General features: G+C 35.7%; 1 protein-coding gene across 1 annotated transcript in view; it reads left to right on the top strand.

Moving 5' to 3' along the window:
- The window catches only part of Hdac9 (histone deacetylase 9), a 679,511-nt gene that overhangs the window by 490,952 nt on the left and 170,035 nt on the right, over positions 1-18,524 (top strand). Inside the window, exon 17 of the mRNA XM_013024045.1 lies at positions 1,659-1,766. Within this exon, the coding sequence (XP_012879499.1) occupies positions 1,659-1,766 (108 nt within the window). The remainder of the gene's footprint in view (positions 1-1,658; positions 1,767-18,524) is intronic.

Raw genomic sequence — 18,524 nt, 5'->3', positions numbered from 1 at the left:
TGCTGACTTCGATCACAAGATACAGCCTAACTCATCTTCTTTCATAGCATGATGAAGATATAGTTCTTTTGTCTCCCAATTACATTGATCTTTCCCCCAGCTAATAACGTATTAATCTCTACTAGCTTGAATAGCTCCTAGAATTTCTAGGTGTTCATGACCAACTTATTTCATCCTGACCAAAACTAAATGAAGCAGTTGTCATTTTCACAGATAAGGGAACCATGGCACAGAGATTTTAACCAATCGGTAGTTCAGTATCACTTAGGTTTGATGATGGAGACACAATCTCACTCCTAACAGAGTGGTCTTCAGTGAAAGCTGCTGTCTTCACTATATCCTTTTGTTTAGAGGATTTCAATGATCATTTATTTATATACTCATGCTTACTCATATGTATTTATTTACTTGGATTCTTATTTATTTGTTTATTTATTTAGTGTCTTTGATGCTCCTTAGGGTGGTAAGAACTATATGAGGCAAACAAAAGGCACATAAAACTACTTTAAAAACTGCTTAGTAACTTATGAATGTTACTGTTATTTATTATAGCTGTTCCATGCGCTTAGGCCTCTTGAATTTGATTCTTTTTGTTTTTTTTTTAAATAAAAAGTTTTGTTTCCTCTGGAAAATTCCCACCTTTGACCAATTTAGGAAGGCATTATATTCACATACATTTTCTTCCATTTCCTCATGTTTCAAGTGATTTCCCTGTTCTGAAACTAGCTACACTTTTCATCTGATTCTGAATAGACTATGCAACGTAGATGATCTTAAATTATGGTGTCACCAATCATTGCTATTGTAATTGTCACATCCTTTATATATACATTCTCTTATTTTATGCATGAAAAAGAGCAAAAGTAAACAGATTTTACAGAAAGGGAATCCAGAATGTTAGGATATATGTCAGTAATATGTATTTTTCCTGGTGTATTCAAGCTAATAAAACCATCGTGCATTGAAACCATCTGAAAAACTCTTACTAAATATTAGAAAACTTAAGCTTCTCCTTTGAGAAATCAAATTGCGTCTTGCAGTTTACTATTGCTAATGTTTTAAGTGCAAGGACCACACACTCTTTCCATGTCACTGGAGCACCTGAGCTGTGGTTGCTACTTCCTGTTCCCTGCCTGCTACTACTACCTGCCTAAAAATTGTCTTTGGCTCCCTGTAAACCTTCCGTCAGGAAGGTATTTGAATTTTTCCCCCTCCAGCACTTGCAAATCCGATTTTTATGTAGAACTAAATGCTCTTGGTTTTTATTCCATCTACTACTGGGGCCTGGTTTTTAGTAGTCCTGTAGCTAAGCCAGACCTGGCCTATGTAATGCTGTTTGTAATGAGAAATCTAAACAGGGAATGGCAGTGAGGCATGGCAGGAATGTGTTTCCATTGGAGAAGTCAATGCAGAGAAAAAGTATAAGCAAAGCCACGTCCAGAAGGCCTTTCAGCTGGCCAAGACGGAAGACTAATGTTATTGAACATAGCTATTACCCTGCCAACCTTTCCTCATAGATTTTCTTTCTCCTTTTCCCTTCTCTTTTTCTCTCTCCCTCCCTCCCCTTCCCCCTTTCCTTCCTCTCTCCTTCCTCTCTGCCTTCTCCTTCATTTTCTTCACCGCTGGCTTTCTTCTGATTCTACTGACTGTTTGCTCAGGTGGACAGTGACACCATTTGGAATGAGCTGCACTCGTCCGGTGCTGCACGCATGGCTGTTGGCTGTGTCATCGAGCTGGCTTCCAAAGTGGCCTCAGGAGAGCTGAAGGTGAGGTCTGGGTTGCATTAAGTGTGGGAAATTCAGCAAAAGAGCTGAAACAGAGATGTTGTTGTTGGGGAATTGTGGGGAGTGTGGTGTGCTAATAAAAGGCTGGAGGTGAAGGGAAGAGGGCAGGAAGATGGTCACTACGGTGTGATAATAACTCCTCCGTAGGTAGGTAATAGCTGATCCTACTCAGAGAGCTTTCCTGCTTCAGAATATCCTGTGCTCAGGGTACACTGGTGCATTTTTTTAAGAGCATAAAAACAGCTAGTAAAGTTATGGTCTAGGTTAAGAACACCCTTGATATATACATGTCTGTCATGCCATCCTGGAATTCTCCTTTGAAGTGATTTAAAAAATATGATTACTGGGTAGTATGTATAAGCTCAGAATACCACCCAGAGAGAGGAGGGGGAGAAAGGTAAATACCAGAGGGGAAGGATTGGGAGGAAGGAGGAAATTGTTGATTAGGAGGGTAATGATCCACAGTATGTTTTTCCATGAAAGAACTTAAAAAATGAGCTATGCTTTATTGTTCTTTTTCTTTTTATGGTCTCCTCTTTTCTACATCATATGAAAAGAACAATGTCCAAACCCCAGCATTTCCCAGTCTAAACAATTTATAAAAGCCAGAGACCTGACAGACGTTGACATTTTATTTGGTATTTTAACAGTGCTATTTAAAGGTATGCCATGTGTGTCTTGAATGCAGCTACCCCAATAAACTTTGTTGGTGCTAACATGGCTTTTTAATGCACTAGTTCACACACTTCATAATGCAATCTGGATGGTGATTGATCTGGTATTTTTAGCAACTGTTGAGACTTAAGGGAAATATATCTGACCAACAACATATTCACTATAAGCCTTGTTAATCTAAGAGAAAATGAATTTAAGGTAATTTTTCTTTATGTCTAATGAGTTTTATTCAATTACACCTCACTTCCATGTGTGACTAAAAACATAGGACGGAGTGCACAGTTTAAAATATATCATTGGGGGGTTGGGAAGGTGGCTCAGTGGTAAAGTGCTTGCCTTGTATGCATGAGGCCTTGGGCTCGATTCCTCAGCACCACATAGCAGAAAAAGCTGGAAGTGGTACTGTGGCTCAATGGTAGAGCCTTGAGCTGAAGAGCTGAGGGACAGTGCCCAGGCCCAGAGTTCAGGCCCCACAACTGGCAAAAAAAAAATAAATAAAATAAATCATTGGTACCAGCAGTCAAAGTCTACAGAAGTAACTTGATGAGGGGCTGCATTAAAAAATAATAATAATAAGACATCCTGTGGATGACATGATCAGCAATCAGACACGAACTGCTCATCTTAACAAATTTTTGGAATCACTAATTAATGTGGTACTTAATATTTAACCTTTCTTTTGGTGATAAAAATATTTAAAGATTGAAGGTAATCAGCTTTATGAGGAACTTTAAACTGTCTCTCAAGTAGACATTTGAAAAAAATAGTTGAGGACATTATTTTCAAATAAATTTAAGTGGCACACAATAGACATACCATAATACTATAATTTTTAAGGTTAGGCTGGCACAACCACTCGATATCAAAGAGAATTAGTCTGTTAACAGTCACAACTTCTAATTGTGGACATTTAAGAGAAAATGCAGAAATAGTCTCAAAGTAGAAGGCCAACATAATATTATACTCATAAAAATTGTCTTTACTGTCCTCATGGTATTCAGAGTTGACAAATTTATGTATGCAAAGAATTGCACAATAACTTAATTTTATTTTTGATAGGTAAACATTTTTAAAAGACCAGTTACAAACAAAGTGTCAACAAAATGTAGTACGAATGTGCTGACCACCAGCTGAACTAACACGGGCTATTTATATTAAGTACAAGAATTCATACAACTGTTTTTCCCACCCCCACATGCCATTAAGGAATTAGTAGCCATGGTTTGAAAAGAAAGAAAAAGGACAGAATAGGCCCATCTAACAATCGAGAAACAGTGGCTTGGGTTCTTTCACTTAAATACTGTCATGTGTGGTAAACCATGTGACATCTCTGGGCTTCAGTTTCCTGTTCTGCAAAATCAAGTGGAACTGATCCTGTTGAAATTTGTTCACGGCACTGACACTGAGCTATCTGCAAATGAAAATGGACCAGAGTCTCAAATATGCACACTAAGGCAAGCCTCATGATAGAGACTCCAAACTATGTTCAATTGACTTTGGTGAACATTATCTTTCTGATGATCCGGATGAAAGGGAAACCCTGAGATAAGCAGAACCATGACATGGATGACATGCTTCAAGGACAAGAATGAACTCTTAGTTATTGTTCATTTGTGTTGGCTTATGGGGACTTCCCAGGTTACCAATGCCCATGCCTACCATAACTGCTGGCAGGAGCTTGATCACTCATGGACTATGGGTTGATTTCATTCTGGCCTAAGTTTTCCAACATAGAGAAGTTTATTTGAGGATACTGGTAAGTAGTCCTGTGATAAGACATGCAAAAAGAGTTGGGCATGGTGATTCAAGTCTATAATTCTAGTTACTTAAGGGATGAAAATTGGGGAATAGAATTTCGAAGTCAACCTAGGCAAAAATAAAGATAGAAAAAAAGAAACACTTCACTTTACAGCTCCGGTCACAGAGCACTGAGCATGGTGTTGATTATCTTTCATTCCCAGCTCCAAGGGGAAGAACGAATAAAAGGCACTATCCAAGCTGACCCTGTCATGAACTGAAACCCTATATCAAAAATAACCAATATGACAAGTTCTGGTGAAGAAATTCAAGTGGTAGAGTGCCTGTCTAGCAAACATGGGGTCCTGAGTTCAAACCCTAAGACCATAAAGAAAATACAAAAAAGAAAAACCATCATTTCTTTTTACATTTTTGTGTCTACATTTCATTCTTAGGTGTTCCATCCTATTATTCCCCCAAATCAATACCTTAGTATAATACAGTAGTATAATGTTTTTCAGACTGTACTCATTTATCTCACAAGAATACAGAGGAATTAAGAGATTTGTTCAATAAGAATGGGCCTGAGTGAAGTAATGAACTGCAGATGAATGATAAATGGAATGAAACCACTGAATTCATATAGCATGGACATCTAGCAAAGTAGAAATTTCTGGAGATTAAATGTGATTACTTTTAACATAGCTTGATGTTGAACTTGATCATGACCTCTCCTCAATCTTGACATGATCTGTCCCTTTTCTACCTTGAAAGACTAATAAGTGGAGAAATTACAAGGATGATCAATCAGGCACAGTGGGGTGGGTTTTGTGTTGACACTTAAATGTTACATGTGCAGTAAAATACAAGCAAAATGAGAAGGCGTAGTAAAGATAAGTAGAAATTTGGGAGCTTTCAAGTTTTCCAGGTTTTTAACAAAATATACACAGACACACAGACATACACACACACACACACACACACACACACACACACACACACACACACACATGCATGCACACAAAACAACCCCCCACCCCAGCAATTCCTCAAATCTACCTATGCTCAAATTGTCTATGCTAGTACCGGTACAGTGGAAAACGACTATCCTGACATCATATTGAAAATGCTGAATTTTTTCAAAATATTTTTATTGTTTTTTAGAACAATTTAGAAGGTAGCTGGGCATCAGTAGCTATACTTGTAATCCTGGCTACTCAGGAAGCTGGGATCTGAAGCATTATGGTTTGAGGCTAGCTCAGGCAAATCCCTGAGACTCCCATCTCCAAAATAACTAGCAAAAAATTAATGTTGGAGGACGACTGAAGTACCAGATAAACAAGCAAGATGGCCATGTACAATACTTAGAGTTCAAACCTGTATCTGAAAAAAAGTGTGCATGGAATATAAAAATACCTCTAAAAGGTAAACATTTTCAACCTACAAAAACAGTTCAAGGCTTATCAACTTCAATTGACAAGTTCAATTTAATGCTATTTTGAAAATAATAGCCTTACTAAAGTCAAAAAAGCTCTCTGTGTGCATAATTTTGTTAAATAACACTAATAATAATTGTCAAATAACAATTTTATCAAATAACAACATCAACCACACAATTCTCAAACCATCTGTTTTCTGAGTGAAAAACAGATTTCTTTCATGTGTGGGTATTTTAATGTCAAGTTGCTAATACTTTATTGAGTAAGTTAGATCAATCAGTTTTTATGCTATCAGATATTACTCTCAAAATGTCTTCTTGAAGTAAATACTATCAATAGGAATATAACTCAAGGACATCAGACAATCTTTTAACATCCTGTACACATGTTAATAAATAACAACATCCATAAATCTCTGAATCCTCTTCTCTCAACTACTCCATCAGAGTTTCTTATTAAGCTTGCATTGTGTATAAGGAAAAAACTGCTCAAATTATCTATTCTAAATATTTTATATCATTTTATAATATATTATATGAGGTAAGAAATTCTTAACTCATAAAGCATTATTATCCAAATTATGAAATAAAACTTGGTCTATATAATTAATGTTCTCTCAGTAATCTCTTTTCTATTCTTCTGAAGCAAAAATAATTTTAGAATTTAGCTCTTTACTACTTTTAAGCATGTTTTAACCAATAGAAAATGGAATTATATAAAAAATGGAATTGGATATGTATTCTTACTCAGCTGTCCTTTGTGTTGACCTTAAAATTATAGGTTTATATAATTCTTTGACTTATATTCTCTGTGCTATGAAGTATTTCAATATACCCATCATTTGTTTCTTCATTCATCTGTTGAGTACTTATTTCCAACATTTTATTCTTTCAAGTATGCTAATGAATAGTCTTAAACATGTTTGTTCTTTACTATGGTATTAGCTAGCTCCTATGCTGGCCACATAATAAATTTTAGAAGCTAGTACCAAAAGGAATTCCAAGGTCACTTTGCCACAGTAGCATCAGCAGAAATGTCAGTTTAAACTCTGAAAATTTTTTCCTCCAGAAGACAATGACAAAACTGGCAAGGTTGGTCTGGATGAATTTTGTCAAACTCTAGATAGTGGTAAAAAGCTTGCTGAACAAGTCAGGAAGCAAGTTTCAGAAAATAAATGGACTGAATCTCAATAAGAACAATGAGCTCTGTGCTATTTCAAATTGCTCTATTCTTATCTTCTCTCTAGTACCCTGGTAAGCTTTAACAAATAACAGCTGGTTTTCACAGGGAAAACCATTATAACTTGGCATGTTACTGGTTTCTGGAGCTTCTTCAAGGTTTCATTTCCAAAGAATTGTCATTATTTGGTCTGTCTGGTGCTTCTCTGCAGGATTCACTTGCAAAGCTCTCTCTATTTGACCTCAAGTAGGGTGAAAGCTTCCCGCCCCTCCTCCCCACCCCAGAAGCATTTATTGGAGAAAAGTAAAGGCAATTGATGAAGTTTGCCTGAGGTGGTGGATAACAGTAAACAATAGACAAGTGAACAATAGACAAAGCTTCAGAGAAAAACTGAGACTGAGGCACAAGATGTGTATAAAGAACAGCAAAAAGTCTCACTGAAATCCAAAGAATCTGGAGGGCTATGTGCATGTTAGGGCTATGAGGATATCATTAGACTTATTGTGATCTCCCAATTTTCATCTTTTATTTTTATTAATTTGGATCATTGTCCTCTTTTTAGTCAGATTGGCTCATGGGATACCAATCTTGGAACCACTTCTGGGTGTCATTAATTTTCTTGTAGTTGATTTTACTCCAGAAAGTACAAAGCATATTACTGAAGTCCAATTCATTAATTTCTATCTGTTCAAATTAATTAATTTAATCTGTTTTTCTAGGAACATGAGGTTAATCATTAAGGTATTTATTGAGCTATCTATGAGGACTTTTTTAAATAGGCACTCATAGCTACAAGCGTTATTCTTTTTTAACATTTTTATTATTTTTACGCTGCCATTCTCCAAAGCCATTTATGAATATGATGCATCTTGATCAATGTCATCCCTTTCAACATTCTTCCCCCACCCTCCCCACTGACCTCCTCCCTTACTTTTCTCAATTTTAGGTTATATGTTGATTTTTTTCCATGTGACAATGTAGTTTCATGCATCTTGATCAGTTCAACATCCCCACCCCCTTCAACCCACCCCTTCCCTTACATTTCTCAAATCTGTGGTATATAAAATGAATTCTTTCCTGCACTCTTCTCCCCTTCCTCCCTTGATTCTTCTATCCCTCTCTCCTTGGTCCCACCCTCTTCTCTTGCAAGAACCCTATGCAAGCTTTATTCTTAATAGTTCTATTGCTATATCACAGCTGTTCTAGTAGGATATTTCTCAATTTTTCTTTAGATTCTAGAAACATTTGTTTATCTCGATGACCAAGTTGTCATTTAACAAATCCTTATTCAGTCTTCCTTTGTTTGAAAATATTCTCTGCTTTCTTTTATTGCTGTGTTCTAGTTTCATTCCATTGTGGTCAGATAGGAAACAGTGAGTCATTTCAATTTTCTTATGTTTACTGAGACTTTCTGTATGTCTCAGAATTTTATCTATTTTGGTCAATGTCCCACAGATGGCAGAGAAAACTGTGTCTTGTGCAACTGTTGGATGGATTCTTCTGTAGTTATATGTGAAGTCCAAGTGGTCTATAATGTCATATAATTTTAAAGTTTTTTGCTGATATTTTTGAAATCTGGATGAATTAATTTCTGGTGAGAGTAGAGTATTAAAGTTTGTCACAATCCTTTTGTTTGGAATTATCTGTGGAGCTTTTTGCCATTGTAATCTTTATTTCTCATCTATCTATCTATCTATCTGTCTGTCTATCTATCTATCTATCTATCCATCCAATTTATGTTTTGTGCCTGTCTTGAGGCTTGAAATCAGAGCTTGGGTGTTATTCCTGAGCTTTTTTGCTCAAGGCAAACATTCTCCCACTTGAATCACAGTTCCTCTTCCCGCTTAAGCCTTACCATCTGTGTTTTTAAGTATGGTAGTTGCTGTTTTGTTGCATTTGCTACATACATATTGAAATATTATAGACTTTTAATGAATTGTTACTTTTCTTAATTTGAAGTTATCTTGTTTGTCTCTATTGATTAATTTTGGGTTGAAGTCTCCTTTGTCAGATGTGAGTGTAGCCACATCCTGCTTGCTTTTAGCATTCATTTACTTGGTATACTGATCCTTCCCCACCCTTCTACAATATATGCAATTGTCTGTAAGATGCCTTTCTAGGAGGAAATAAGTGGTCAAGTCTTGCTTTTTAATCCAACTTGCTATTTTATGTCTTTTGATTGGAGGACCCGGAGTCTAGACATTGTATTATTGTTAAAAAAGTATGTAGCATCTGAGTTCCAGTGGTTTACCTCTATAATCCTAGCTAGTCAGGAGGCTGAGATCTGAGGTCCTCAGTTTGAAGCCAACCTGGGCAGGGAAATTTATGAGTCTTTGATCTCCAATTAACCATGGGAAAACCTGGAAGTGTAGTTGTGACTTAAATGGTAGAGCACCAGCCTTGAGAGAAAACGCTAAGAGACAGTGCCAAGGCCCTTAGTTCAGCTACCAGTACAAGTACCAAACAAACAAAGTAATAGTTGCATGTTAAAGAACTGACTGATCTACACAGGTAATAGCAGGAGGTGGAGATAATGTAGAGTGATAATAAATACCAGTTAACAGATGCATAAACATCACATGAGTTAACAGATGCATAAACATCACATGAAGATAAACAAATACAATACACACAATATGCATATATACTTATATATGTGTATATAAATAGCGTTAAAAACTAATAGTCTGTTCTACCAGCTTAAAGATAGTATTAAGGATAATACCACAGTAAGTACTGATTATAGTAACAGAAGCTGCTTCATCATTTCAAATGTATTTTACCAGCAACTTGTCCTTTTAAAAAAAGTTTTTATTGTTGTCTACTTTAAATGGGGCACTGTAGGGATGGCATATTTATATTTACTCCAGGTTGACCAAGTTCTCAATCTGAGGCCACTGGATGTTACTCTTCAAAAAAATCTCTTCAACAAATCCATTAAAACATAGTCAAATAAGGTGACAGCTCTCCAGTTCAAATAACAAAAGACAAGAGATCACTGGTATGATTGATGGAGGATTCTTTAAAAGGAATTTGAGTATACTGTTACTCTGCTCCATTCCCTTCCTGTGCTTTCCTCCCACGTAAGCCAAATGTGCAAATGATGAGAACAGAGTCCAAGGAAATCATTCTTTTCTACAAATGCAGGAGTGCCTTTTCAGCCTTGATGTTGATTACACTGAGCTACAGAAATGTGTAGGATCATTCCAAAGTGCTCCCAAGGTGGGGCATGAAGAAATAGTTCACTAGAGCTCCTGACTTTCAGGAGTTTCAAAGCTTATGTAAAGACAGAACAGACTTGAATTGTGCTGAGGAGTGCTAAGGACTGCTAACTGAACGTCCACATGGAAAAAAGTCCAGGAGGAAGAGCAACTGTATGGACAGTGGCACTGGCAAGGATATGTTACCCCATGTGGGTCAGAGAAAAAGCAGATGAGAGATTCTGAGTGCATGGTCCAACACCTACACTAGAAAACTCAGACTCTAAGCCACTGATTGAACCTGCAAATGTTCCATTGAGCAGGGGGACCAAAGAGTGCATGGTCCAACACCTACACTAGAAAACTCAGACTCTAAGCCACTGATTGAACCTGCAAATGTTCCATTGAGCAGGGGGACAGCATCTGGATGTCCCTGCAGTAGAGGGCACGTGAGGAACCCAGAGAGATCTCCAGATAAAACCATGGATCTATGGTCGTAATTCAGTTTCTTCTTCTCAGTCTTGAGACATAGAGAATAATAAAAGCTAGGCATGCTAGAAGTGGAACAAGAAAGGAAAAGTAGGACTGACTAAATATTTCCTGCAAATAGACACAAGTTCTGTCACTGCTGGTTCCTGATTCTGCGGATCAATTTCAAACTAGATATGACACCCAAGTTTTAAATTAGATTCAAATGGAGTCTAACTATCTAAAGATGAGACTGTTTCTAAGTTCACCATCGTCTGAAAAGGTGTGAATTTTACCAGGTAGCCTAAAGAAGTATCTGTAATAGGAGAAAAATAATGATGTTTGCTTTTTTGTAGTATTCCTAAATCGTCCCACTCAACATACTTATGTATTAATTTATTACTACTATCACAAATCACCCCAAGTTTAGTGGTTTAAAAAAGGCAACCTCATTACAGATTGAACCTCCAAAACATGCAAGATCTAAAATTCTCCCAAATCTGAAGATCAAAACTGCTGAGGTCTCACTGAACTAAAAACCAAGGGGCAGTACGAGAAGCTTCAGAGTGGCAGCTGGCTCCCTGCTTTATTCCAGTGTTGCCAGAATTTATTTCCATGTTGCTAAACATCTGAAATCTCTGTTTTTCTTACTACCTGTTACCTGGGTGATGTTCTTGTTCCTAGACTGCTTACATCATTGCCTGAACATAATTGTTACACCTTCACCACAACTAGAGGGTACTATGTCATCATTTTCTGATTTTTTTCCTGTATTGCATCTACCTGACCGTATCACTTTCTCTGCCTTTTAAGAATATGTGTCAGTATGAGGTTTGCTTTATTATGTTGAGATACGTTCTTTCTATGCTTGGTTTGTTGAGTTTCTATCATGAAAGAACATTGAATTTTGTTAAAAGGTTTTGTGGTATTTGTTGGGATGATCATATAACTTTTATTCTTTGTTCTTTTAATATGGCATATCGTATTCATTCATAGGGATATATGTAATTATTGAACCATCATTCCATCCCAAGAATAAATACCACCTGATTATGGTGTATGAAAATGGCTTACTAAATTTTGTTGGATAGTATTTTGCATCTATCATCATAGTGGCTTATAATAACCTTGACTTGTAGTATTCTTCTTTGACTTTGAAATCAGGGTGAAGTGAGCCTTGTGCAAGGAGTTTAGAAGTGTTCCCTTCATTTCAATTTTTAGCAGAATCTGAAAAAAAAAAGCATTAGTTCTTTAATCTTTGGATGGAATTCAGCAGTGAACTTGATAGCCCGAGGCTTTCCTGTGTTGGAAGATTTTTTTTATTACTGATTTATTTCTTATTTCTATTATTATCTTCATAAAGGTTCTATGCTTTTAGAAATTTACCCCTTTCTTCTAGATTATCTAATTAGTGGGATGCAAATATTATAGTAGTCTTTTATAACTCTTTGTATTTCTGTACTATCATTTACTAATCTTCTTTCATTTACAGTAATACTTATTTGAGCCTATCCCTTTTTTCTTTTATCTTATTTTAGTTTATATAGCTTGTTTTTTTTTTATCAAATGTGTTTTCTTATGAAAGGCCAAGTTTTCTTTCTGTTGATTCTTTTGGTTTTCTAGTTGATATTTTATTTCTATCCTAGTCTTCATTTTTATTTATTCATATTTAACTTTGTCTTTGCCCTTAAGGTGCAACATTAGGTTGCTTGAAGTCTTCTTTTTTGTTTATATAGGTCTTTATCATTATAAACTTCATGTTGGAACCACTTTTGCTGCATCCATAAGTTTGGAATGTTATGTTTTAATTTTTATGTCTCTCAAGATATATTTTTATTATTATCAATTACTTTTCTGACCCATTGGTGGCTCCAGAATATGTTATTTAATTTCTACATATTTGTGAATTTTCTTTTTTTCCTTCTATTATTGGATTCTAGTTCCAATGTGGCCAAAAAAAGATACTTCATATGATTTCAACATTCAGGCTCATTCCTATATATAAGGAAACTGAGATCTAAGGATCGTGGTTTGAAGCTGGCCCAGGCAGGAAAGTCCAGAAAAATCGTTATCTCCAATGTAAACTTTTCAAAATGCTGGAAGTGGAGCTATGGCTCCACTGGAAGAAAGCTAGTCTTGAGGGAACAAAAAACAACAACAAAACAACTCAGGTTAAGTGGTTAGGCCCTGACTTCAAGCCCCAGGATTGGCTCCAAAAAAAAATCTCTAATTTGTTAAGATTAGTTTTATAGCCCAACATATGATTCAGTATAGAGAATGTTCTGTATGATCCTGAGAATAACGTATATTCTACTTCTGTGAAGTAGTAGGTTTTGCTTATGACTTTTAATTCTATTTTATCAGTAGTGTTATTCAGTTCCTCTGCTTCCTCACTTACTCTTCTATAAGGCTGCTTTATGCTTTAAGATTGAATATAGGACAAGCATGCTTGCTGTTGCCCCTTCTTTCCAACATAGTACCAGAAGTCATAGCCAGAGCAAATAGACCAAATCATCTTATAGTTTGAAATAAGGAATACTAACTAAGAGTATATTGCTGCATAAAACCAGGTATATAGGGCTGGGCAGGTGGCTCAGTGGTAGAGTGCTTGTCTTGCACCACATAAACAGAAAAGTCAGAAGTAGCACCGTGGCTCAAGTCGCAGAGTGCTAGCTTTGAGCTGAAGAGCTGAGGGACAGTGTCCAGGCCCAGAGTTCAGGCGCCACAACCAACCAACCCCCCCCCCAACACACACACACTCAGGTATATAGGCTAGTGGGACCAAATATAGAGCACAGAAATGAGCCCAACCATACACAACCTGCTTATTTTTGGTTGGGAAAATGGGGAACATCAATAGGATAAGAACACTTTCTTCAGTAAATGGCATGGGAAAACTTGGATGTCTGGATACAAAAGATCTTTATATCACTTATAAAAATCAGTTCAATATTGACTGAAGACCTAAACATAAGACTGAAGCCAAAGAATTCTTTGTAAAGAAAAATCTCCTTGATGTGAGTCTTGGCAATGATATTTTGGTATTATGCCCAAATTGCAAGCAACAAAGCAAAAATTGACATTTGAGAATGTACCAATCCAAAAACTCTCTATACTGCCAAATGACACAATTAACTAAATGATAGGAGAATCTATGACATTGAAGAAACTATTTGCAAGTTGTACTGCTGATAAAAGGTCAATTTCTAAATTATAAAAGATAAAACAATAGTCTGATTTAAATGGGCAAAGAGCCTGAAAAAACCTTTTAAATATTTCTCAAAATTAGGCATATAAACGGTTAGTAGCTACATGAAAATGTACTCAACATTACTAATCATCAGAGAAATGCAACTCAAGAAACGACAACTAAAACTGAGAAGTCAGCTCATACTTGTTAGGATAGCTTTTTTTTAATAAGAAGATAAACACAGGAGAGGATACAAGCAATAGGGTAGTATATACTATTGGTAGAAATGTGAACTAATGTAGCTATTATAAAATGTAGTCTGGATATCCCTTAAAAATTAAAAAAATATAACTAATGTGTAATCTAGCAATCTCATTTCTGGGTATTGAAACAAAGAAATTGACATAAGAACCTCAGAATCATTTGCTCTTTTATATTCACTGATGCATTATTTCAAATAACCAAAATATGAAAACAATCTAAATGATCATATATGGATTAATGAATAAAGAATATCTGCTACTATACATGAAAAATGATACTCAGCATTAAAAATACAATAAATGAAGAGGAGAATGGTGTGCAAATGCAGTCATAATACTGAAAATGCATGAATGAAAATAGCACTAAGTAACATGAGGCGATGGGTGGGATTGAATAGATGGGGAAAAGAATGAAACAAGTCGTTTAAATAAGGATACAGGTGGACCCGTTGCAACAATGAGAAGTACAAGTTGTCATGTCGAAAACGAACTTTACAACTTGGTGGGGGGGCGGGGAGAAGCTGGGAAGGGATGGGAAGGGGAAACAAAGGAGGAGGCTACAATGCTTGATAAGAAATGTACTCATGGGGCTGGGAAGGTGGCTCGGTGGTAGAGCGCTTGCCTTGCATGCCTGAGGCCCTGGGTTCGACTCCTCAGCATCACATAAGCAAAAAGAAAAAAAGCCGGAAGTGGCACTGTGGCTCAGGTGGTAGAGTGCTAGCCTTGAGCTGAAGAGGTAAGGGATAGTGCCCAGGCCCAGAGTTCAGGTCCCACGACTGGACCCTCCCCCCCAAAAAAAAGAAATGTATTCATTATCTTGCCCATCTAATTGTAACCCGTCTGTACAGTATTTTCACAATAAAAAATAAATAAAAATTTAAAAAAGAGATATATTGCATTCGTAAACTGCTCTGATTAAAAAAAAGAGGGATGTTGATCATGGCTGAATTGCAATTCTTTTGTACAACTAATAAAAATACATTTAATTGAAAATATAACAAAGTCTTATCACTTATGACAACAAGAATGGACCAGGGTAAACGTGTTTTAAATAATCCAGATACAGATAGCTAAAGACTGTATGATCTTGCTAGCAGGAATATAAAATAACAAAGTTCACAAAAGCGAATAGTAAAATTGTCATTTCCAGAATCCCCAAGGATATAGGAAATGGAGAGATGATAGGAAAAAAATTTAGAAAAGCAAACATGTGATTTTATTGAGCTCTTTTGGACAACGTGAAATAATCTTCCCATCTCCTAATCTTTCATCTTTATCACACTTGAAAACTTTCTTCTACCATTTAAAAAATTTGTTGATTCTGTGAATTAAGATATGGGAATCTCTAAAAAAAATAATAAATTTTGCCACAACCAGTTATCCAAAATTCAAAGTAGATTCTTTCTTTAATTTCCTTACAGTATATGAACAAGAGCACTTTACTAATGTGTTGAGGTTCTTTGTTGGTTTTTTTTCTGAAGTAATATTTCTCTAAAAGTATAGTGTGCACTGAGTGAAAGTATAGTCGACCAGTGATATGATATTTTTTGACAGTATCTCTATTTGGCTACAAGTTATAAAATATTTAAATATCCATAGAAAGTTTCCCCATTCCCTTGGATAGACATCATTTGATTTTTTTCAGCATGATCTATTCTTTCCTGTCCTGGAACCTCATATGTGTGACAATTACTATATATCACCTTCTGTGTATTTTCTTTTACTTACCATATTTCACTTATATTTTTCTGTCCCGTAGCAATATCTCTGAGCTTTGCATATATTAATCATTTGTTAACATTTATTGCTGAGTAGTATTGTACTGTATGAATATTACCTAGTTTGTTGTTTCATTTCTGTTTGATGCAGGTAGAAATAAAGTGACTATGCAGACCATCTTCTATTTGTGAACATGTATTACGGTTTTCTATGGAGAAATCCTAGGAATGAAAAAAAATATATGTCAGTAGTTAGAGTATGTGTGCTTTATTGGAAACTAGCAAACTGTTTGCCAAAGTAATTAATTGCTATTTTATTCATACAATGTAGAGCGATGTCACCTTTTTGTTTCCTAATAGTAGGAATTTGCATCTACTGTCTTTTTATCTTATAAGTCTGATTGGAAGTCTATTTTTTTTATTGTGTGAATACTGTACAGAGGAGTTACAATTACATGGGCAAGATAACGAGTACATTTCTTTCTTTCTTTTTCTTTTTTTTTATTGTGAAAATACCATACAGAGGGGTTACAATTACATGGGCAAGATAATGAGTACATTTCTTATCAAGCATTGTTGCCTTCTCTTTGTTTCCCCTTCCCATCCCTTCCCATCCTCCCTCCCTCCCCACCCGATCCTCCCCTTACCCCCCCACCAAAGTTGTAAAGTTCGTTTTTCAACATAATGACTTGTACATCTCATTGTTACAATGGGTCCACCTGTATCCCTAGTTAAACGATTTGTTTTTTCCCTTCCCCAACATCAGATACAGTGGGGGGGGAGGGACATACAAAGCAACAAAGAAATCATCTTATAAATATGTTAGAAACCATTGCATGAAAGGAAAAACAAAAACCCAAAAAAATTGAATACTTATCTTGGGGTTCATTCCCCTAACATAAACTTATCTGACCTTTTCTGCTTGACTCAGACATACACTATTTATTGCAAATAAGGGAAACCATGGGACCTATGTTTCTTTGGGCCTGGCTGACTTCACTTAATATAATTTTTCTCAAAACAACAACTACAACAAGTCTTCAGTTTGTGAAGACTTTACTGTTCATTGATTTTAATTTTTATGTTTTCTATTTCACTAATTTGATCTTTATTATTTCCTTTTTGTTTGCATTGAGTTTTATTTGTTCTTCTCCTACTTTGTATTATTATTTGTTTATTCATTGGTATTTGCCATGTGACCCATTTCTCTATCCTTCTTTTGCTTTCCTTCATTTTCAGCTACAGTCTTAGACTTTTGTCCAGTCTGGTATGGATTCATGATTTTATCTCTTCCTCTTTTAGGATTATAGTTGTGTGCCATCTATCCTATCTTGTTATTTGAGTAATCTTGCTAACCCTTCCCCTCACCTAACAACAATGTTCCTCTCATATCCACCTCCTGCATAACTGTGATTACAAGCCTTGCAACTAGCCCTGTTTCTAGTTTTAAAATGAGAGTTGAAGCCAAAGATTTTAGACTTTTCTTCTTTTCCATAGAGCTATTTGAGTACTATAAATTTCTTCCTAAAATACTGCATTTGGTATAGTGATTTTTAATTTTCATTATGATTACAATACTTTATAATTTCCCATTTCACATTTTCTCCACACAAGGATTATTTAGAAGTTTGCTCACTAGTGTGTGACTAGCTGGATTTCTTTTCTAGACAACTTTCTGTACTTGATGTACAATTTAATACACCCAGTATAAATAAAAAATATTCTGTACAGCTATTTTTCACATTTAATGAGACATTGATAGTGTAATTCTCTTGGTATCCTCATACCCTATTTTATTTTATCATCTATGTTCCTTTTAAACACATTATAGATCTTCATATTAAATTATTAGTAACTTTTTTTAAATATCTGAAAAAATTTAAAGTTTAATGTACCTGTGTATTTATGTCTATAATGGATGTGTGTGAGAATGTGTAGAATGTATTTATAAACATATAAAATAAAATAATTCATTAAGTTAGCCCATATACTTGATCTTTCTGCTGCTCTGGATCCATTTGGGCAGTTCCAGGCTTCCATCTGGTATCATTTCCTTTCAATCTGGAGAATTTCCTTCCACATTCCTAACTTTGCAGTTCTATTGGGAACAAATTCTCCCATCTTCTGCTTATAAGAAAATAGTTTTCTTTGAATAATATCACTTGGTTTATTATTTTATTATATTAACCACTATTTCACAGTTTTTATTTTTACAATGTTCTCTTCTTTCTCTTCCTTTTTCTTTCTTTTGGTAGTAAGAAATCAATTGTGAATCTTATCAATGATCTCTTTAATGATTCAAGCATTTTTTTTCCTCTAGGTGCAGGTCTTAGGTTTTGATATCAGGGCCTAGACATTGTCCATGAGTATTTTTGTCCAAGGCTGGCACTCAACCACTTGAGTCACACCTCTGTTTCTGTTTTGTTTTGTTGCTGGTGGTGTTTTGTTTTAATTTTGCTGGGTTAATTGGAATAAGGGTCTCACAAACTTTCCTGACCTGCTGGCTTCCAATTCCAATCCTCAGATCTAGCTAGAATTACAGGTAGGAGCCACCAGTGCCCAGGATATCTGGCTGATTTTGATTTTTAAAAAAGGGAGAATTTTTAGCTAATATTTCTTCAAACACCTTTTTTACTCCACTTGATATGTCCTCAGTTTGCTTATTTGATCATTTCACATGCAGTGTTTTGAGGTTCTGCTCACTTTTTTCATTCTTCTTTTCTTGTAACTAGGTAATTTCTCTTAATGCATCTTTGAATTGACGAGTTCTATTTTCGCTGTGTCAGATCTGCAGTTAATCCTATCCAAATAAATGTCCACTTACAAATTATCTAGTCGGTCCTTCCTTCCTTCCTTCCTTCCTTCTTTCCT

The sequence above is a fragment of the Dipodomys ordii genome, unplaced genomic scaffold (assembly GCF_000151885.1).
Source record: "Dipodomys ordii isolate 6190 unplaced genomic scaffold, Dord_2.0 Scaffold72, whole genome shotgun sequence".
NCBI lineage: Eukaryota > Metazoa > Chordata > Mammalia > Rodentia > Heteromyidae > Dipodomys > Dipodomys ordii.
This window is presented reverse-complemented; position numbering and strand designations above follow the sequence as displayed.